This window comes from Myxocyprinus asiaticus, chromosome 14 (assembly GCF_019703515.2).
Source record: "Myxocyprinus asiaticus isolate MX2 ecotype Aquarium Trade chromosome 14, UBuf_Myxa_2, whole genome shotgun sequence".
NCBI lineage: Eukaryota > Metazoa > Chordata > Actinopteri > Cypriniformes > Catostomidae > Myxocyprinus > Myxocyprinus asiaticus.
The window spans coordinates 36,916,433-36,939,609 of record NC_059357.1 but is presented as its reverse complement, the minus strand read 5'-3'; the positions used below and the strand labels follow the sequence as shown (position 1 = coordinate 36,939,609).

Below are 23,177 nucleotides of genomic sequence, written 5' to 3'. Positions count from 1 at the left end.
CACTGCATCTTGAATAGAGTAGTTTAATGATCAGGGGACATTGAGTCCGTTCCTAATTGGGTTCTCAAAAATCAATCAATCAATGGGTAACCTGCGGAGGGAAGACACATTCTCAGATGTTTCCATGGAAACCCTCAGTGAGCTGCAGAAATATGAAGTGTTGTCACAGGGTTAGAGGGTTATGTGTTGAAAGTGCCATCTAATACACTGTGGAGAAAGACAGAACCATAGACAACATGTGTGTCCAGCTCAGATGCCTCTGCTGATACTGAGCTAATTGAATCTAGATTCACAGTTATCTCAGCCAATTGTGTGGTATCAACTGACCTGAGTGCATTTAAATGCACAATCTTACACGATTATTCTTAATTAGCTGACAATGTGTGGGGTCATGTAAATGCAATAAACAGCTTTCATTTATCTGTGTAAGTTCACAAAATGCTTGAGAATCAACCGTTTGGCACAGGTAGATTTTTGCCTATTGTCCCGATTTCACGTTGCATGCAAACAACTTTACCGCCATTTCTAATGGCTTATCCAATGAACAAGTGTTGTGCGTATGCCTCTTCACAGATTGACATCAAAAGCAGAGAATAACTCGATTATTTCAGGTCTCATGTAAATTTCAGTTTTCTTGCTTTGTAGGATTTTTAAAGGTGCACTCAGTAATTTTACCTCATTAAAAAAGTCCTAAAGACATGAAATGTAATTTTGCAATATATATGTAGGAAATCATGAGCACTCACATTAAAATGAAGAATCCAGTCTAGGGCTGCATGATTATGACAAAAATAATAATTGTCGATTATTGCCCTTGATATTGTAATCGCGATTATTAATGACGATTATTTGATGAAATTACTGTGATGTCATTAAGCTGGCAACCGCTTCTGGGTTCTTCAGAACAGCAGGTTATGGGCTGCGCTACAGTTTCTTTTAAGCATTACATACTGTAATAATGTTTGTTAATGTTATTAAAGTTTATTATAAAGGTATATCTATGGTTTAAAGTGAAGAAATACAGTACTGTGCAAAAGTTTTAGGCACTTAAGATGTTTCACAAAAGCATTTGTCTTAAGATGGTTATTTATATCTTCAGCTTTAGTGTGTCAATAGGAAAAATACATTTTAGACTCCCAAACATTACTTTTGCAAATAGAAAAGATTAGAACAGAAGAACAGGGAGCCCTGCAACAGATGTCATGGCCCGCACAAAGCCCCCCACTGAACATCGTGTCTGCAAAGCCCCCTACTGAACATCGTGTCAGTCTGTGATTACATAAAGAGACAGAAGCAATTGAGACAGCCGAAATAGATAGAAGAACTGTGGTGAATTCTCCAAGAAGCTTGGAACATCCTATCTGCCAACAACCAAGAAAAACTGTTTCCAGGTGTACCTAGGAGAATTGGTGCTGTTTTAAAGGCAAAGGTGGCCACACCAAATATTGATTTAGCTTTTTTATGTTTACTGGACTTTGTATGATGTTAAGTGATAAATGAAAACTATTTATGATATTATTTTTGAAGACATCCTCACTATGCAACTTAGAAATACATTTGAAGTTCAAGACTTTTTCTATGTCCAAAACATAAAAAACAAGCTGACTTCAAAACAAGCCTTTTTATAGCTGTTTAATACATAAATACAACTGTTATTCTTTTTTAATTGTTGCAACGCATAATGACTGAAACAGTCACTCACTGTTTGAGCCCTGCAGTTCAGGGTGAGCTCACTGACAGAGTTCTGCTCTCACAAATGCTCACATAATAAATATAGCTGTTTAAACAACACAATAAATCAGTTATTTAGACCCTGTCTGTACCATGATTAGAACGGTCTGGATCGTTTTAGTTTTGTTACGTTGCTCGTTTGCGGTTTGTTTACCTACTGTAAATAAAAAAGCGCGACATGCAACGAATTGAAAATAATTAAAAATTGCACACCTTTGTTCTACAGCTTCTTTTTGAGTGTCAGATGATGTTTCTTTAGCACTAATTATCGTGTGCCATCGCAAACAGAGATGAAACATACTATTAGCAAGCATCTGGACGTCATACTATTCAAAACTTGCGCATGAGGATTGGTTGTCATGACTGATTGGACTGTAGACTCACAGCGTCTCTGATTGGCTATTGCCGTTTCATTGCTCAACGCACACATCTGGGATTGGTTAGAAACTTTACCGCTGTAAAAACACATTCTAAATAGAAACCATTAACACAACAGAAGTAGACTTAAATTGAAGAATTGTCAGTTTTCACGATTACATAATCGTGACAGCCATAATCGTAATCGGCATTAGTTTTTCGATTAATTGTGCAGCCCTACTCCAGTCATATCAGTTACCTTATAAAAGCTGTTTTATTCTACATGGAGTGGGTCCGCACATGGGGGCTGCCATGTTAGAATCACTAGACCAGCCGAAAACTACTCGCAGGAGAAATAACAGGACAGTAACTGTCCTGTTATTTTATTATTATTTTTTTTAGAATGCCCAATACCCAATGCACTCTAAGTCCTTGTGGTGACGTAGTGACTCGCCTCAAACCAGGTGGCGGAGGATGAATCTCAGTTGCCTCCGCATCTGAGACAGTCAGTCCACAGAGGCTTCACGCTATTCTCCGTGGCATCCATGCATAACTCACCACATGCCCCACCGAGAGCGAGAACCACATTATTGCGACCACGAGGAGGTTACCCCATGTGACTCTACCATCTGTAGCAACTGGGTCAACTTGGTTGCTCAGGAGACCTGCCTGGAGTCACTCAGCACAACCTGGATTTGAACTCGTGACTCCAGGGGTGGTAGTCAGTGTCTTTACTCGCTGAGCTACCCAGGTCCCAACTGTCCTGTTATTTGACACTTTCACTCATTGATTAAAGTAATCATGGCTGACTGTGAATACTAAATTTCTACAATGGCATCTGAAACTGAAAACTGTTGATTTTAAATGATGTTGCATCCAAACCGCTAGGTGTCAATGTAAGTCCAAGGTCACCCTTTCTTTCTTTTGCTCCTTTCTTTTCTCTCTTTTGCTTTTTCTTTGCTCATTTCTTTTGCTTGTGTCTGTCTTTTGCTTTTTTGCTCTTCCTTTTGCTCTCTTTCGCTCTTTCTGTCTTTCACCCTTTTTCTCTTTGCTCTTTTGCTCGCTTTCGCTCTGTCTTTCACACTTTCGCTCACTGATTATTTATTTTGCTCTCTTTTGCTCTTTCTTTCACTCTTTCGCTTTCTTTTGCTCGTGCTTTCGCAATTGTCTTTTTCGCTTGCTTTCTATTGCACTTTTTCTATTACGCTTTTTTCGTGCTTTTTTACATTCATGAACTGTACAAAATCTTACTGTTTTACTCTGCTCTTTACAGTTTCTTTACAAATAAAGGATTGCACATTAATTTATTTTATGTTAAGAGATTGTGGAGTGATTCAGGTTCGAGTGATTTGAGCATGAAGCTAGCACAGCTATGTAGGAAATCTGTTGCCTGGGACAATGGTCAGTTATACAGTTTAGTAGTCATTAAACAAAAATATTGTGTAATTGTCAAGATTGAGTTATGACTAAAATCGGGTCTCTTAGGCTATGATCTGTCCTGTGACTGATAGGTTTGGTTTGAATATGCTCAGATTAAGAGAAAACTGAATGAGACCATTTTATAATCCACATTTGGCTGCATTGAAACCATTTATTTTTCTCAATTTCAGTGTTAATGTAGTTACTGCATTTTGGTTCTGCAGGATAGTGTCGTTAGATCCTTTATAAATCATAGGCCACCAGAATTTCATACAGCCATATTTTGTATGGCATACTGTGGTAACGAATGCTGCTGTGCTCTCAAAATTCTTGTTTCCTTTATTTATTTCCATTCCATTTGCTTAGACAGTCAAGGGTGTTTGTTGTGCACTGAATATTATGCATCATGAAGGTCTCTTGTCAGCTCACATGTTTCTGAAGACAAGGCTAGAGCAGAGGAGGTTAAAGCAGACCTTGGCAAACATCCAGCTCTGCGGTGCGGTCAGGCCAGTCATTCTTCTCAAGAAGTACATTCTGGAAATTCCTACAAATAATGGGAGCATCTGTAAGGATCCTTTAGTCACTCAAGTGTCTTTGCAAAAAATAAATCTTTCACTTGGTCATATGGATAATACTAATGCAGTATTTGGCCCAGTGTTTTTTCCATATGTTACACTGGTAAATCACAATTCTACTGTTCATGCATTTACAAAGTTAAGGATTTTCATTAATTTTGCATGAATAAAATTGCTGGACCTCAATGCAGTTCATGGTAATTCATTTCAGTGTTTGATTTTAAAGACATTTTGAACTATTTTGGTACTGTGTTGGGTCACAACATGATGTCCAATGTAAAATCCGGGTCATGTAGCAAGACCAGTTGAGATACACATTAGCAGACTTGCTCTCTAATCTGAATTTGTTTGTTCATGTTTTTCGTCATTCAGCCTGAACTAGAGGTTGAAACTGAGACAAGAGTTGTATTGCATATTAAAAGTAAACCAGTTGCCGCCTACCCAGAAAGAGAGGGCGGGAAAGATGATCCCCCTCATATCAGTCCCTTGATGTGATTAAGACAGGCCTGATTGGTGGCAGAAACATCTTCAGTTCTTAAGCAGGAGTTTCCATTTTGTTCATGTGTATTATAGTAAGTGGCGATCTGGTGCTGGAGTTTATTTTTTATGTTTTAATGAAAGCTCATTTCGGTTGTTATAAGTGCCGTTGAGTGACAGTGGGTGGCAATGTTCTTTTGTACTGACAGATTTCAATGTACAAATCAAGTTATCAAATGAATTATGTGAAATATTTATTGGAGCGCTTAGATTGGTCATCAAGAATGACTCTTTATCAAAACAGTAAATATTATTTGACATCATCTACACATAACCTAATTAATAAGTGTCGCCACTTCGTGACGTGAACATTTTTAATTTACATTTCTGTTTGCCAAAAATGAGGTATTTTTACAACAACTTACCTCTCTAATTTACTGTGCAGTCTTGTGCTAAAAACAAAGGGAAAATGGAATTAAACGGAAGGCAAGATTATAGGCGTATTAACTCCCATACACCATTGCTAATCAGTGGTGTAGTCTGGGCCATGCACATGTATATGCCGTATGCTTTTTTCCCAGGGCTGTTTGTGTATAACTACTTCTAAGGATCAATATTTGCGTATACCCTTGGTATACCCACTTGTTTTGCTGCTTCAGAAGTCCATAATCTACTGTTGTGTTAGCTTCCCTTTAACGGTATCCTATGCTGTGTTGTGAAACTGGAGATTCTTTGTTGTAATTGGTGTATTATCACTTGAATTCTACCATTCCTTGCCCTTGACAACCATCATCGACTGAGTTCATGTCAGTGAGACACCTTCAAGCTGATGCAGTAATCAAAAGAAAATATATGTTGCCAACCATCCAGTATAATAAGGCATCATCCTGTTTTTGTGGGGAAAAATTGTGTTCCGTATGAAATCCATACGGGATGCCATTTGGACCATATTTTAGGGTCACACCCAAACTGCTGAGAATGTTTCACGTCATTTTGAACGTTAAGGTCGTGTGGTGTTTGTTTGTTATTAAAGAATAACCCATTATTGTTCCCCATGAATGAAGTTGCACTGTTTTTCTCTTAACAATCACCAACCCTTCATACTACCTGATCAGAGTTCGAAACATTGTTACAACATGTCTACTTGAATGCATTTTGAGTACTAGTCATGACTTGATTGGTAGGCTGTTGGTGTAGTTCTTTAACCTTACAAGCTAAGAGAGCCAAGGCATTAACTCTTGTCTTTCCTCAGATTATTTAGCCTTTCAAGTTTTTAAAGATGTTGCGAAAGGATGGGAAAGACTCCATGAAATCAGAATTGTAGTATTGTGGCTTTTATTGTGTATGAATTAGTGTATTATTTTTTCAAATGGAACACTAATGTTTTTTTACTACACAGAAGAAGTCGCCGTTTTTCAGTTAACGGAAGTGACGTTTCAAACACACACAATGAGTTGACGCTAGCTTTAGCGCATTAGCCAACTCAATCCATTAACACCTTATGCACGTGTAAAGTTATATGCCAACTTTGTTTTTTACATGGACTAACTAGACTTATCTTTTCTGTCACAGTTTTTTTCTTGCCTTGTCACTGAAGTGGAGGTATTGCACACATCCCCCTTGCAGAGAGTCAGGAAAAACCATGCTCTCAGACACAAGTGCATGCTGGCCTCATATTCCAATTAGCTCTTGCAATTAGGCTGGCAGATGTAGCACATGAGGACTGGGATGATAAAATTAGCAACACTGACAGAATATAGAAAAGAAACCACATAAACCCCACCCACTCCCACTGACCTCACTTGGCTCTCACACATGTGTTTCATGAGTGCAAGGTGCTAGCATTACATGTAGCAAATTACACCTAGCATTAGCAGAACTGGCAAATTTTTTCAGCGCTACTTCCAGAATGGTGTTTGCATAAGAGTATATTAGTGTATATTTTTTGTGGGTATTGAAGTACTAGTTACGCCTCAAAAACATTGACGTGGGATGTTTACATGGGAATGCTAGAACAGTAATGAAGTTGTTTCTGAATGAATAAAGGTGTGCTCCAAAACCAAGTGAGCTGTCTAGTTGGTAATCCTTTTACCAGTTGGTTTTAGTTGGTGATCATGCACCATGTGTGCCAGACAAATAGTCCTCTTCATGAGAAGTATTACTATAGTATACTGCTGTTACTAGTACTATTGATCGGTTCCAGTAGAGTTTCAGAATAATATGTTATGCTAGCAAAATGACACTCTGCCTAAAAACTGATTTCACACACAATTAATACAATTCCCAATTCTTCTGTCACTTAGTAGAAGCTAACCAAATTAGGCAGATGCCTAATTTGACAGTTTGCTTGAAATGCCTTCATGTTTTACAGGGAATTATTGGCTGCCAGGAGCATGAACCATGATCAGTGATCAGGATCTTGTATCACCCCAAAGGGGGTTATTTTGTGATAATGACTGGCTGACTGTACATTATTCTGCTTATTACATGACTTTCTACCAAATAAATAATTAAATGGGCATAAAATATTAATTTAAGTTGAAATAAGGTTATTATGTGAGAAGAGAGACCACAGAGTTTCTAGAAATGGCTGAATTCCACTATTGGTTTGCATCTGAGTTCTGTAAGGGTTTTATATTGCGAAATTACCATCTGATTGCTCATTATCCCACTTATTACCTGCCAAATTAAAAAATAAATGGACATAAAATATTCATACGAGTTGAAATTATTTTATTAGCTTACTTGTAAAGATCGCAGAGTGATAAAAGTAGGAGCGATGACACCCTAGATTGGTGAAATGTCACTTTATCGTGAGATGTGCGGTCATCAGTGCTGGGTAGTAACAAATTACATTTAATCTGGATTACATAATTAGATTACAAAATCAAGTATGTTGGGCCTCATGTATTCAGATAGAAGACAAAGGCAGGCCTAACACAGTCGTAAAACCAAACTGAGGCCCACACACTCCGTCATAAATCTTACTGATAAAAACTGTGCCAAAATCAAACAAAGGGAGTCCAAAACAGACTACAAATCACATGAAGCCTTGCTCACTAAAGGATCAAACTCTCAACTCCTATTGGATGAGGCACACAACGGAACGCCCCTCAACCATGATGTCATCAGGAGTAGAAATACCTCTGAGATGCTTCCGGGATTTGCTTCCAGCAACTTTGCTCGTCGTGGGTAGACACAGCTCATCGCTGCTCTCAGGTGCAGTCTCGTGGCACAAGGAAGTAACGTCCCAATTGAAACTGTGGCCATACAATCTCCATCTCGCTGGACAAATTGAGATTACTCTGTGTTCCACCAAACACACTAACGGATCCGAAGGAGACCGCCGAGCAATCCGCATCATCTGTTTGCCTGCAGAAGTGAAGAGAAAAGATTTCTCTTCTATCTTCAATCAAGTCGACATCGCTGATTTCTCCGCCAGCCCGCCGAGAATCAGCAGCCGTGCCGCCTGCCATCAGAGCGAGAAAACAGCCTCCCGTCATCACCCGAGCCTCGAGGAAATGAGTCAGAGTCAAACAACGGATGAACACACATTCTCGCTGCATCCTCATGCGATTCAAGTAAGAGGTTTACGTCTGGGCAGAGATAGAATATTATAGTGTGTTATTCTTGTGTATCAAGGTTATTGCTTGTACAGTTTACGGACCGCCAGGTCTGCTCATTGCTGCTAATAATACTCAAGGTATTACTGTAATGTACTGTTATCACGAATGAGATCTGTGTTGTAGTCCAACCACATTGGACTGTTGTGTATTTCCGCCATCGCGGGTGAGACCAGCACACTGAGTTTATCCATTAAAGAACCAAAGACCGTGGGACGGTTTACGAGTCGTCCACCGCGTCTATGAGTGATAAACTAACTGATGCTTTCTCTCCCACGATCGTGAAACTGGCTTTGACGTTGCCACTTTAATCTCTCTCTCTCTCTCTCTCTCTCTCTCTCTCTCTCTCTCTCTCTCTCTCGTACTAACCACACACACACACACGCAACCCCTCACATACATTCTTGCACACACTTTTGGCTAGTAGATAACTTCGTGATAAAGCTCAGCTTTGTCCCTAAGTTATCGTACGCGGTAAACGGGCAGACGCCATTGACCGGCTTCTCTCCGCTCACATTCACGGACATTTTCTCTGGCCGGAGGTCTCATGTGACGTACTCTCCACCGCCATTTTGTGCGTGTCCCTCACACACACACACTCACACACCCAATCTCTCTCTCACACACACTTACACCTTCCTCTCATGTGTTATAGAATTATTTTGGTTACCATATCTAATCATGTCACTGTTTAGTTTATAGTTGTAAATCGGAAGTTTATTAACTGCATTGTATTGATTATAAATTGATATTACTGCATAAATAAACTTTGTTTATATTACAAAGAGAAGTGTTTTGGTTTGTTTTGCATACACCTGTGTCAAATGCTGATGGGATGTCAGTGCTTGGATTCAAGCCTTCATTGTTTTCTTTTTTTCGAAAATCGATATTCTTTGGATGTCGATTTTCCTAAGAGAACAATCTAATATTGAGACTGTTATACTATCTGGTTATTAGTCCCTGATTCCAGGGTGGTGCCCCGTCAATGTTAATCCTTATTAATATTCTATTGGTTTTTGATAATTGATAATTAACTTTGATGATTGTTGAATTTGAATGATCAATAAGCTAGTGTTAATTTTAATCAATGTTTCATCGATGTTAATAATTAACGATTATTTTTGATAATTGTTGATTTAAAGGATTAAAAAAAGCTAACATTGCTTCAAATCAATGTTCTATTGATTTTTAATAATTAATAATTATTTGATAATTATTAATTATTGCTAATAACCAAACCCGCTCCTGAACGTAGCGCACTACATTTACTGGAGCCCCATATGAGGATTTAATGAGTTAGATTCTATTATTTAATTTAAATATTAATTAATAACTAAAGAAATAATTATAAATTTTTTCTGATAGTAACACTGATCTAAACAACCAGTAAAGCCCTACAAGTACTTGTAATTGGGTTACATTTAAAAATACTCATCAGATTAGTAACTTTTATTGATTACATCAGGCAAGTAAATAAATTGTTTAAATTGAAGTGAATTATAATAATTCTTCTTTTTTTAAATTTTTTTTTAATATAATTTATATTTTTATTCTAAATAAACCTACCGCTGATATACGTTTAAGTCTTCGAATGTTTTCTGAAGAGAAGGGGATGGTTGTGGAGTTATAATTTTACACCATCTTTTTCTGCCATCTTGGATACATACACATCAGTAAAAATGTGTTTTGTGTTTTATGACCCTTTTAAGTTTTTTTTTTTTTATTTAACTCTGTAAAAGACAAATAGCGATTAAAACACAAAATATTAATTCAGATTTTTTATTAAGCAAGTTTTTTTTATGCATTTATGCAACATTTTCAAGGCAGGAAAAGTCTGATGCCTAGCTTTTGAAACTGCCTTCACAACGGAAATGCTGTCTAGGTAAGCAACTCACTGGGTTTTGGAGCAGAGCCTACTTCATTACCGTTCTAGCATTCCCACATCAACATCGCCTACTTTTGCTCTTGATTGTGGGAGTGTGTGCCATAAGAGCCCAGACCTGGTCTCGCCTAATGGTTATGTAAACCACCCACATGTAGTGCCTGGCTCTTCACATCTCTACTTCTCCATTGTACTCTCTATTGTACTCTATCTCTCTTTCTCTCCCTCTTTTTCTTTCACTTATACAATATGAGGATGTTGACAGGGTGTTTTTAATGAGGTGTGTTGATAGGGCGTTATTGAGGAGTCACCGAAGGAGAGGGAAAGCAACAGTCAGAGAGAAGAAATGTACACCTCAGTGTCAATGCACCCATGTGGACTCTTCACATATCTTCTCCCAGAACATTTCATACTCTCTTTGCTGTGTCGTAACCTGCAGGCTGGCATTTTGTCAAGAGAAACCCCCCCAATAAAAAATACTATATTTTAGATTAAAGATCCCATGATATCAAAATGGGGGTTTTGTGTCTTTTAGACCATGTGTATTAGCTTTGAAGCCATCTTTATGCTACTGTACTTGTAAAAATTATGTTTTAGCATACATATATACGCTAGAGGTCGACCTATAGTGGATTTTGCCAATACCGATAACTAAGGTGGCGGAGAAGGCTGATAACCGATTTTCTTTATTTATTTATTTTTATTTATAGATTGTTTAAAAAATATTTATTCTTTCCTTACTATGATGGGCACAGACATAGAGGCTGCAAGAGTCCAAAATAATAAAAAATCCCAGATGCAGTTTATTGTGCAACCAAAATCCCACAGCACTGCGGGACTTTAAACTAAAGAAGCCCAAAACACTGGGTACTCTTATTTTAAAATGACAGAGACTTGGCTTCATTACATTGCTCTATATTAAGTATTATCTAATCAAAACAACAATATACATTGACATTATTCATCCATATGTTTTCCTCACTTCAATGATGAAAGATTTATATTTCGAGCAAATTTCAACGAGGTGTCAGGTGTCATATTTATTGGAGAATCCTTCAGCGATGGCCACAGAGGAACACAGGAAAAAAAAAAAAACAATAGGCATACATTTTTACTGATAACCGATAGTTCCAAAAAGCAACTATCGGCACTGATTAATCGGTAAAACCAATATATCCATCTACCTCTAATATACGCAATCTTTCTCTTCCTGGAAAACTGATAAAAAATGTTGATGACTTATGTTACATGACACAAATTTTGGAATGTCCAATCAAATAGGGTTTTGAGCCTTGCAATTTGTCCTTCCCATACTTCCAGTAGTATGGAAATACAGAATAGAAATGTGTCAATACAGAATACAAAACTACGCTCTTCAAAATATTTTATAGGGTCTTTATTAAATTTGTATTTTTGTGTCCTTTCATCTTATGCAGCAGGCTCCTGGGGTGACTAATTTTGCTCAAGCACTTCCACCTGCTCTCCATCTTTTTGCCCATCAGGTGTAGACCCCCATTTAGAATTGCTCAGAGTGTGGGAGAAACAGGAAGTTGACGTGATGTCAGATCCACTGAAGCTTGGGGAACTGGGGAACGTTTCTCTGCCATATTAGTGACAATGAGTGTGTTTACATGCACATAAATTTGCTGATTATTATAAACAATCAGCTTGATAAAAAATAAAAATGTATGAAACTCTTGTTTACATGAGATTTGAAGTCATTGAATTACTCTCTGCTTTTGACATCAAAACATAAACAGGCATGCACACAACGTTTGTGCACATTGGATAAGCCGGTAAGAATGCCGGTAAAGGTGTTTGCAATGCGAAATCAGGGAAATAGGCAAAGATCAACCTGTGTCGTCTGTCTATTGGTTTTTACTTAAACTGTTTATGATCATACCCTGATAAAGAAAAAAACATTTAAGGTGTTTGACTGTTGTCAAACGAGTTTCCTGAATGCTTCCTTGTCTTTCATTTGTGGCATGACTATGTGTTTGATCCACCAACACACACATTGTCTGAGCAAATGTTGCTAGGTCAAGCTGGCTGGGATAAATAATGTTTTCATTGTGATGTACCCAGACAGCATACGTACATGCTGTGATGTCTGTCTCTTTTCATCTGGAAAGCATCACAATCTAATTAACATCTGTTAAACATTTGAAAAAGATCAGATTTTCAAACATTCTAAATCATAAACGTCTCAAAGACATGTGCTCATAAGACATCTGAATGTCTTATTGACTTCCGAGACTAACTATTACCATACGTGTTATTGCAGATGAGCAAACAACGTAAAAAATACGAGTTTCAGATGTAAACAAACACATCAAATGGACGTCTGGGTGATGTACGTGTGCTATTAGGGTAGCGTTTACACTTGAGCCTGCTGGGCCTTAACACATCCCTATGCAACTAGATTTTTGATTTTTCAATGAAAGACTTCAGTCAGTCCATGTTGGCAATAACATCTCCAGCACCACCACACTGAACACAAGGACCCCCACAGCTGTTCACACTGCTTAGACATGACTGCACTGCCAAGTTCACCTCCAACTATATCATCAAATTTGCTGATAATACAATGGTGGTGGGCCTCATCAGCACTAACGACAAATCTCTGAACCGGGAGGAAGTTACCCAACTGGCTGACTGGTGTGTTGCCAAAAAACTGTTCCCTAATGTGGACAAAACAAAGGAGATCTTGGTGGACTTCAAGAAGTATCATGTCAACCACTCCCCACTGCCCATTGATGGGTCAAACGTAGAGAGAGTCAGCAGCACTACATTCGTGGTGGTGCAGACCGTGGTGGATCATTCACCAAGAGGGCCCAGCAGCTCTTATACTACTTACACAGGCTGAAAAGTGCGAAACTTCCCCCTTCCATCCTCACCATGTTTAAAGGAGCACCATTGAGAGCATGCGGACCAGCTGCATCATGGTCTGATACGGAAATTGCAGTGCTGCTGACTGTAAGACCCTCCAAAGGACAGTAAATACAGCTGGTAAGATGACTGTTGTCCCCCTCCCCTCCATTATGGACATTTACCTTGCGCTATGCTCTAGAAAAGCCTCCTGCATCATGAAAGTCCCCACCCACCCCTCCCACAGTCTCTTCCAGCTCCTACCAACAGGCAGACGGTTTCGTAACATTTAAGCCAGTTCTGCCAGGCTAATCAACAGCTTCTACCCCCAGGCTGTGTGGATCCTCAATATCTTGTATGCCCCCCTACACCTGAATTGAGAAGCCCTCTAACATACCCCACATACCTTCATCCATATAACCACAATTAGTCATGGACTAAATTATTTCAGTCACTTTAATTATGCTGCTGCTACCCGGGTTTACTGTGCTTACGAGTATCTTTTTGCACTTTCTAAACGATACATTTGCACCATATTGTTCACTCTTGCACTGTGTATAATATTGTGTTGCATGTATAAATGTTCAAACTGTTGTCTGTTTGTATGTTTTGTAGTATGAAACACTGTGGTCCTGTATGACATGAAATTCCATTCTCTTGTATGTCCCTACATACAGTTCAAGTCAGAAGTTTACATAGACTTAGGTTGAAGTCATTAAAACTCATTTTTTGTAACCACTCCACAGATTTCATATTAGCAAACTATAGTTTTGGCAAGTCATTTTGGACGTCTACTTTGTGCATGACACGAGTAATTTTTCCAACAATTGTTTGCAGACAGATTGTTTCACATTTAATGGACCATATCACAATTCCAGTGGGTCAGAAGTTTACATACACTAAGTTAACTGTGCCTTCAAGCAGCTTGCAAAATTCCAGAAAATTATGTCAAGACTTTAGACAATTAGCTTCTGATAGGATGTGTACTGAATTGGAGGTGTACCTGTAGATGTATTTTAAGGCCTACCTTCAAACTCTGTGCCTCTTTGCTTGACATCATGGGAAAATCAAAAGAAATCATCCAAGACCTCAGAAAAAAATGTGTGGACCTCCACAAGTCTGGTTCATCCTTGGAGCAATTTCCAAATGTCTGAAGGTACCACGTTCATCTGTACAAACAATAGTACGCAAGTATAAACACCATGGGACCATGCAGCCATTGTACCGCTCAGGAAGGAGACACGTTCTCTCCCCTAGAGATGAACATAGTTTTGTGCGAAAAGTACAAATCAATCCCAGAACAACAGCAAAGTTCCTTGTGAAGATGCTGGAGGAAACGGGTATACAAGTATCTATATCCACAGTAAAACGAGTCCTATATCAACATAACCTGAGAGGCTGCTCAGCAAGGAAGAAGCCACTGTTTCAAAAAAGCCAGACTACAGTTTGCAAGTGCACATGGGGACAAAGAACTTACTTTATGGAGAAATGAAACAAAAATTTTACTTTTTGGCCATATTGACCATCGTTATGTTTGGAGGAGAAAGGGTGAGGCAACCGAAGAACACCATCCCAACTGTGAAGCATGGGGCTGGCAGCATCATGTTGTGGGGGTGCTTTGCTGGAGGAGGGACTGTTGCACTTCACAAAATAGATGGCATCATGAAGAAGGAAAATTATGTGGATATAGTGAAGCAACATCTCAAAACATTAGCCAGGAAGTTAAAGCTCAGTCGCAAATGGTTCTTCCAAATTGACAATGACCCCAAGCATACCTCCAAAGTTGTGGCAAAATGGCTTAAGGACAACAAAGTCAAGGTATTGGAGTGGCCATCACAAAGCCCTGACCTCAATCCGATAGAAAATTTGTGGGCAGAACTGAAAAAGCATGTGTGAGAAAGGAGGCCTACAAACCTGACTCGAATGGGCCAAAATTCCAGCAGCTTATTGTGAGAAGCTTGTGGAAGGCTACCCACAATGTTTGACCCAAGTTAAACAATTTAAAGGCTATGCTACAAATACTAACAAAGTGTATGTAAACTTCTGACCCACTGAGAATGTGATGAAGAAATAAAAGCTGAAATAAATAATTCTCTCTACTATTATTGTGACATTTCACATTCTTAAAATAAAGTAGTGATCCTAACTGACCTAAGACAGGGAATGTTTTCTACAATTAAATATCAGGAATTGTCAAAAGCTGAGTTTAATTGGCTTACTTATAGTTGTCTCAGCACATTTAATTAGGATAGGATAAAGTTTTCAACATACAAAAAGTACACACTCCACCTTTTAGTAGTTGGGTGACTATTAATACCTGACCTAAATCAGCTTGGTGGAGTCAGCCCAAATACGTCTTCCATTGCAAGCAGCCCAAAAAAGTTTTGACCTCGTATTTCTCAGTCTGTCGACATGTTTGGCTTGAACTTGATGTATCTTACCAAAGTTAACAGCACCCACCCTGCATAAAACGTTCAAAGATAGCACTAGTCGGACAGGGGTCCTCAATCCTTGTCCTGAGAATCAACCTTCCTGAATAGTTTCATTTGAAATTGCTCTTGCACACCTGCCTGTTTTCAAGAGAACCAAAAGACCTGCCATGCATCCCAAACTGCACGCTATCTGTCCTAATATCCTAAATAGATAAATGTGTCCCAAATCATACAATAATATTCTTGAGGTACCTGGGGGGGATTTCTGGTGGAATTTCAAAGTGTGCATACATGCATTCTTTTAAGGCTAATATGCCACAACCTTTGCAGAAGAGGAGGAGTTTGTAACAATTCGCTTCAGTAATTTTGACTTCAGTTAATGAAATTTGGTGAGGAACAAATGGCCAAAACTGTCAAAGCAATTCTAAAAGTATAAACTTAAATTTGGAAATATATAACACCATTAATGTTTCTAAAAAAAATCCCCTGACCTTGAAACTGTCATGGTGGAAGCCTTGATTTGAGAAAAGTCCAGATTTGTGCAAATCTTTCTGTGGTGTAACTTCCATGGTAACACCACAGACTCCACATTTACTCCACAGACAATGTAGAGACAGAAAAGTAATATTTTTAATTAAAAGCATACATTTTGCCTTTTGTCTGTAATGGTAATGTAAAATGAATCTAAGATATCCTTCTTTCTGAGTCAATTAATTGTATTGTTTGAATTTTTTTGAAGTGATTTAATCATCCTTTAAAGTTACTAGAGTTCATTTGTCATGACTTTTTTCCATTTGTGAAAATATAAAGAGATAAGCTGTCCCTTGACTGAAAGATCACTTGCAAATTCCATTGTGTATTTTATGAACTTATATTTAAATAAAGCAATTAAATTACATTTTTAAATTTCCATATTTTTCCATATTTATAGTTCCCTTTTTATTTTAGAATCACCCAGAATTTCATTTAAAATGCGGGTAACACCACAGACTTAAGCGGTTGTGTCACCAGTGTTTCGTTAGAATTATATGAAAATCGAAATGTTTGTAAGCATCCATTTTACTGGATATAGCATAAAGTAATCTTAAATGCATACCAATAAAGGATATTAAGTGATTAACAAACAAGGTAACACTGTACAATAATGTTCCATTATTTAACAGTATTTAATGCATTAGGTATCAAGAACAAATAATTAACAATATATTGTTTACAGCATTTATTAATCTTGGTTAATATTAATTTCAACGTATAGTAATAAAACAATTTTAAATCAAAATTTGTGTTTGTTAACATTAATTAATGCACATTGAACTAACTTTTTTTTATTAACTAACGTTAAAGATTAATTAATGCTGTAAACAATATATTGTTAATATTTCGTTCATGATACCTAATGGATTTACTACTGTCAACAAATGGAACCTTATTGTTAAGTGTTACCACAAACATTTTGACAAATATCTGCCTCGCATTTGCTACTCCAATTGAATAATGACCAATCAAACAGTTTTCTGACGTGGCAGTGTGTTCTATAACTGGCAAACTTGCTACACACTCAGAAGTATATACTTTCTTCCCAACAGCCAAGTACCTTCTATTGTTGCAATGTAGAAGCAGTTGTGTCACAGTGTATGTAAAATGGCACACAAGCCCCTTATTGGCTGTTTTGGATGTGTCCGATTAGTGTTGGAACCAGACTCTAGATTAAGCAAGCAAGACCTCAAGGAGCAGTATTGAGCACCAAGCCCTAATAGGAGTGGTTGGAAAAAGTTAGGATGGAAGATTGAATCATGGTAATGTTTACTGTGAAATCCTGGCTAGATTTGGATTTTTTTATTTTATTTTTTATTTGAAGAAAATGGCAGTGAGGGTTCTATGAAATGTAAAAAAGCTGCTGAAATGGGGATGTTGTTATCCATGGTGAATTTCAGAGGAAAAAAAGTAGGATTTGGCAGTAGTGTTGTGCTTTCAGTTCCAGGACTTTAACCCGAAGGCCCTGGCAGAATGTGGCTGCTCTAATTGGAGGAAGCCCTGGAGGAGAAGTAGATGGTGCTGTGGGTGATATGACAGATGCCTGCTCGAGTGAGCATCACTGAAGGATTAATGGGTAGCAAGACAGTAAATTGTTGATTTTGGATGCTCTAGGAACAGAGCTTTGAGACAATGTGCCCTCCCCGCATCTGCACTCTTTCACACACACCAGACTTACTAGCCATTGCTTAAATGTATACACTGCCTGGCAGTATAACAAGCCCAACAGTTCAGAGGACAGTATGTTAATTAACTCCTAATACATGCTCGCTCTCGCAGTTTTCACTTTCTCTTTCTCTCATCATCTTCAACAACATTTTAAAGCCCAAAACAAAAGCTTTCTGCTAGTGCCCTCTCCAACCCCCAGAATAAAGCACTATATCAAAACCTGGTGAGCTGCCTACTGAGGCAGCATTTTAAGGGGTCATGGGCACGCTCCCAACGCGAAGGCTGTTCAAAAAGGTAGGCAACTTAACGCTGCCTCCTAAGATTACTCGTTTTGGCTAAATTCTAAAGCAGCATCATGCTTCAAAAAAAAGGCAATGCCAGAATGCATTACAACAATCTCTGTGTAAAATGAAATTCAAGATGGCGGACAAAGCGAGAGAAATGTTGATTATAAATATATATATTAATGTAATACTGAATTTTTTTTACCCAATATTTTTGTGTACTGTGTATTTTTAGCTTATTTGGGCTCTGATTCCAGAAAGGTATCCCTCTTTGTTCCTGACAGGCTGATTGTTAGCCTAGCAACATGCTAATGCTATACTGAATTAAACCAATTGTTAGTTGAATCGCCCATGCCGATCTCATAAGGACTGCTATTTGTTTGGTGCGCACATGCACAAAGTTGCTGCCTATGTAGAACATTCCAAATCTGTCATTTTTATATCTATGCCTGTTAGAATGCTACCTTAAAAGGCTGCTGCTAATATGTAGGCAGTGAGGCAGCTCACTAGGTTTTGGAACAGCTTAAGTGTCAGGTTCCCTCCTACATGAATAACCACACTCGATTTAACACAACATGGAATGATGGTTGGTGTGAAAGAGGGATGATGCTGTGGACAGTTTTTGCATGGAGGAAAATGTTAGCATCCTTGCTGTGTTGTGTTTGTGCATGTGTGTGTGAAAATACTGAATGTAGCTGGTCACCATCATATGTTGTCTTTTGGAAACTGGTGTGTTTGTGTCCCCACCAGGCTTCTTAACTAGCTAAACCAGCAAGACGTCCTTGGTCAGCCAGCTTCAAGAGAGTACTAATGAGCCTGAACATGCATAGAAATTCATGCTGGTCTTAGCTAGTCTTTTCAGGGGTGCACGGTATATAATTACTAGTGCTGTCAGTCTATTAAAATTTGTAATCACGATTAATCACATAATTTTTTTGTAGTTAACCGCAGTTTTCCTATAGTTTGCATATTTATTGCAATGACCATTAAATCTCAAACTTTCATCCTCCGCAATAATAATCTGCCGGTAGACTGTGGCCATCCGCATTGTTACAGCAATCTTGAAGCTGCTTTTATGATTTGCGTCAGAACGTCAATGCCATTATCAAGCTTTGAACTCACCATGAAAAGCGCTTCCAGACAAAAATGTCTCTTTCTGCTTTTTGGTGATAGTTAAGACTTGACTTGCTTCTGTGGTAATTAAAATGTGTCTTACAAGTCCCATCTGGGCTTGTTTTGTACATTTAAATAGCACTAAGAGCTCCTTTCTCCATAATTTTATCAGTGACAGGGAAGCGCTGTCAGAGATTCTTTTATTTACTGAGATAACAACCTCCACAGCTCTATCATAGGAGAGTATTATGACAGTACCGCCCATAGAATGTCAATGGGACCGCTGCGTTATGCTATTTTGTGCTAAGCTTGTAGGCTCATCTTGGTAGAAGAGCTCTGAAGCAGTGTTTATGTTTGTGAAGTGTGCGTCAGTGTAATGACAACTTGCGGACACTTTATAAAGGTTCCACCCTTAGCACAAGTGTTTATGCAGTATTAACGGTAAATGTGTTAATCGCGATTTAAGAAAAATTTACGATAAATATATTTTAATTAATCGCATGTGTTAACACATTAATTCTAACAGCTCTCATAATTACAAATAACCATCTGTCATATTTGCTTTAATTTCCCAGATAAGTAAATATACTATCCAATTTGTGTGTGTAGATTATGAATATTTAATTATCCAATTTTTAATAATTAAAAATGAAAATTCATTGCCAGACTGTTTTACCTTGAGCTTACCTTAAAGACTATGGTATACTTCGTTTTACCACGTGCCATTATGTCTTGTGCACGGTCGAGTGCTCTAGCCTTTCAAAGTATTGACTCTTTTGTCTGCGACCCATATGGTGCACTACGACTGCTTTGTGGTTCTCTTTAGTACTGTCAACATGCGTAGATGTGGACTGTCGCGAGTCTAGAAAAACAGGCACGTACTGTGCTGATTTTGACAAAATTTGCATCGTGCGCACTAGCACACAGAAAACCATTAAAAGTAAAAGCATACTTTGGCCTTAAGAAGTAACCCAGCTAATTCATACAGTGTTGTATGTCATTCATGCTTTCCTGGCAAAAATTATATCTATATGATAGTCTATATATTGGACTACAATGGACAGGACTGAGCAAAACAAAAAAAAGATGGTTAAAATAAAAATTGACATTCTAGGTTTAAATGGTTTTTTTTTTTTTTAATCTGTCAAAATAACATTTGAATTATTCAGCAATGTTTAAAAAATTTGATAAATGATGGAAAATGTTCTGTTAATGTAACCTCTGGCTGACAGCCTAATGAAATTAGGCAAAGTATGTAATAAACATGTAAGGGCCAAGGTATTTGTAGAATTTTGTGCATGATAAGCATTCCAATTCTGCAGAAATCTACAGAGCTTTCGGTGGAGTTCTGCTGACACAGATTCTGTGTGAAGCCCAAAGTATACATTACTTCGGTTTTGACGTGAACGTTCAGCGTCCTTTGTACAGCTGAACGTGAGCCTGGCAAATTCTACTTTAGTAGACTGTGTGCACATACACAGGCGGTTGGCACTGGCGTGCTACAACTGTTATGATATACTAAACTTTTGCTGCCTTAATGTGCAATTGGTATTATCATAAATACAAGTTTCCCACTTGGAAGTTTCACATGAACGACCCCTCAAGTCGTAATTATGAATAGGAAACTCTGAGATCATTTTGATACCAGAGTTTCTGAGATGGGAGGAGTTGTAAAATTCAAACATGGCAGAGGAGAGTATGGTTTCTGTAGTGAATGATAGGTTTTATTCATTTTATTTATATAAAGCTAATTGTTAGCACTTCCCGTTTCGGTCAAATTCATTGATGTATATCAGCAACCATTTGATGCATATTGTACATTTTTACACCATGAAAATAGCATGTATTTGACCAAAATTCCGAGTAATATGTATGGTGTCAAAATAAAAGTTCCTCAAGGAATATGTATGAATGAACCTGGCGTCGTCCATGTTTCCTGTTCTTTCCGACAACAAAGCACGAACGCGACATTCTCGTAATTACCACAAGTGGGAAGTAGGATAATTCCGATAGCACATGAAGGCAGCATATTTCTCCTCAGGAGTTTAGACATATAAAGATGTCTTTATATTCATTCAGACTCGAGTTATACCAATGCAGGTATTTCCTGACCTCCTCACATATGCGCTCTTGACATGTACATCTACTGTTGTTGTTACTGTTGTTTCCACATTCTTCTCCTGTTGTTAAGCAGCGATTACATCGTCTAGCACTAAAGTGAGTGTTGCCACCTTGTGGACCAACTAATTAGTGCAAATAACTCCAGGCACATTTGCATTCTGTGCATTTTTAAAGACAGGTGGTTAGAAAAATCATGCTGCACGCATCTGACTGAAGTATATTTTGAGCTTAAGCTTAATGTGTTGAAATTCTGCTACTAAACAAACCTTTTCTCTTTCAGACCATCATGGAACAGTTCAACCCCTGTTTGCGGAATTTCATAACTATGGGGAAGAACTACGAGAAGGCTCTCTCCAGTAAGTACCTCCACCTTACTGTTGCTGTTTCATCACCCACCCAGGCAGCTATCCAAACCCTCCACGCCTCCCCATCCGCCATTAACAGCACTTCATTTGAAGATGACAATATTTGTCATCCTGTCATTCAGATGGCCACACAACCCTTATCAACTCTCACACAGCCCACAACACCCTCCTTAACACAGAGGGGCCAAACACAAACACTCGACTGATGAAAGCATTCACAGAGGAGATAATGTGGCCTGCCTCGCTGATGAGTTGCTATTTTGCCATTTGACAGAGAAACAATCAGATGACTTTGAGGGCTTTGTGCGATAGGTGACTGATGAGAGCCAGACAATTGCCCATTGACGTCTGTATTCCCCTTCTCGCAAATGTAATCTTGATTTGGCAGCCTTGAATGGACAGTGGCGTAAAATCTTTAGGGAGATGGGCAAGAATACGTCTCAAGGAGTCACAGAAGATACAGTGGGGGAAATAAGTATTGAACGTGTCAACATTTTTTTCAGTAAATATATTTCTAATGAGGCTATTCACATGAAATTTTCACCAGACATCAGTATTAACGCAAATGTAAAGAATTCACAACATTAAAGGCCATAAATAAAGTTATGTGTAATAAAGTGGAATGACACAGGAAAATAGTATTGAACACGCTAAGAAAAAGCAGTTCTCCAAGGTAAGGCAAGGAACCAGCTGAAATCCATAAGTAGTTAGAAAGTAATTATACCTCCTATCTGTGCAAATTAATATCAGCTGGGTTAGTAAATTGATGGTCTATAAAAAGGCTTTTCGTTACCAAGGTGTCACACAAGAAACATCTCATGATGGGTAAAAGCAAAGAGCTCTCCCAAGACCTTCGCAACCTTATTGTTGCGAAACATATTGATGGAATCGGATACAGACGTATTTCAAAACTTCTGAATCTTCCAGTAAGCACCATTGGGGCCATTATCCGCAAGTGGAAGCAACATCACTTCGTCATCAACCGGCCACGCACAGGAGCTCCTCGCAAGATTTCTTACCAGGGAGTCAGAAGAATAGTCAGAAGAGTTGCCCAAGAGCCAAGGACCACTCGGAAAGAGCTCCAGAAACACTTGGAGGCAGCAAGTACCATCATCACAAGAGAAAACAATAGGCAATGCACTCTGCCATGGCCTCTATGCACGCTCACCCCGCAAGACTCCATTACTAAAGAAAAGGCATGTTGAAGCTCGTGTAGTCTGGTCAGACGAGAGCAAAATTTAACTTTTTGGCTGTCATACTACACACCATGTTTGGAGAAGAAATGGCACTGCACATCACCCTAAAAACACTATACCAAGAGTGAAGTTTGGAGGTGGAAGCATCATGGTGTGGGGATGTTTTTCATTGCATGGTACTGGCAGACTTCATATAATTGAAGGAACGATGAATGGAGCCCTTTATCGGGAGATTCTTTAGAAGAATCTGCTGCCATCCACCAGGATGATGAAGATGAGATGTGGGTGGACCTTCCAGCAGGACAACGATCCAAAGCATACAGCAAAGGAAACTCTCAATTGGTTTCAGAGAAAAAAAATCAAGGTGTTAGAATGGCCTAGTTAATCACCTGATTTGAATCCAATTGAACATTTGTGGAAAGAGCTAAAGATCAAGGTTCACAAGAGGGCCCCCCGGAATCTTCAAGATTTAAAGACAATATGTTTAGAAGAATGGGCCAAAATCACACCTGAATACTGCGGCCGATTAATT

The 23,177-nt window shown here is 38.5% G+C and overlaps 1 protein-coding gene across 5 annotated transcripts in view; it reads left to right on the top strand.

Moving 5' to 3' along the window:
- Window positions 1–23,177, top strand: part of LOC127451718 (brain-specific angiogenesis inhibitor 1-associated protein 2-like) — a 141,934-nt gene that overhangs the window by 9,302 nt on the left and 109,455 nt on the right. For all 5 annotated transcript variants that reach the window (XR_007899133.1, XM_051716618.1, XM_051716614.1 and 2 more), the window contains exon 2: window positions 21,365–21,440. Coding sequence is in view for 4 of the 5 variants with exons in the window: in XM_051716618.1 (XP_051572578.1) it covers window positions 21,365–21,440 (76 nt within the window). In the remaining variant the exon portion in view is untranslated. The remainder of the gene's footprint in view (window positions 1–21,364; window positions 21,441–23,177) is intronic.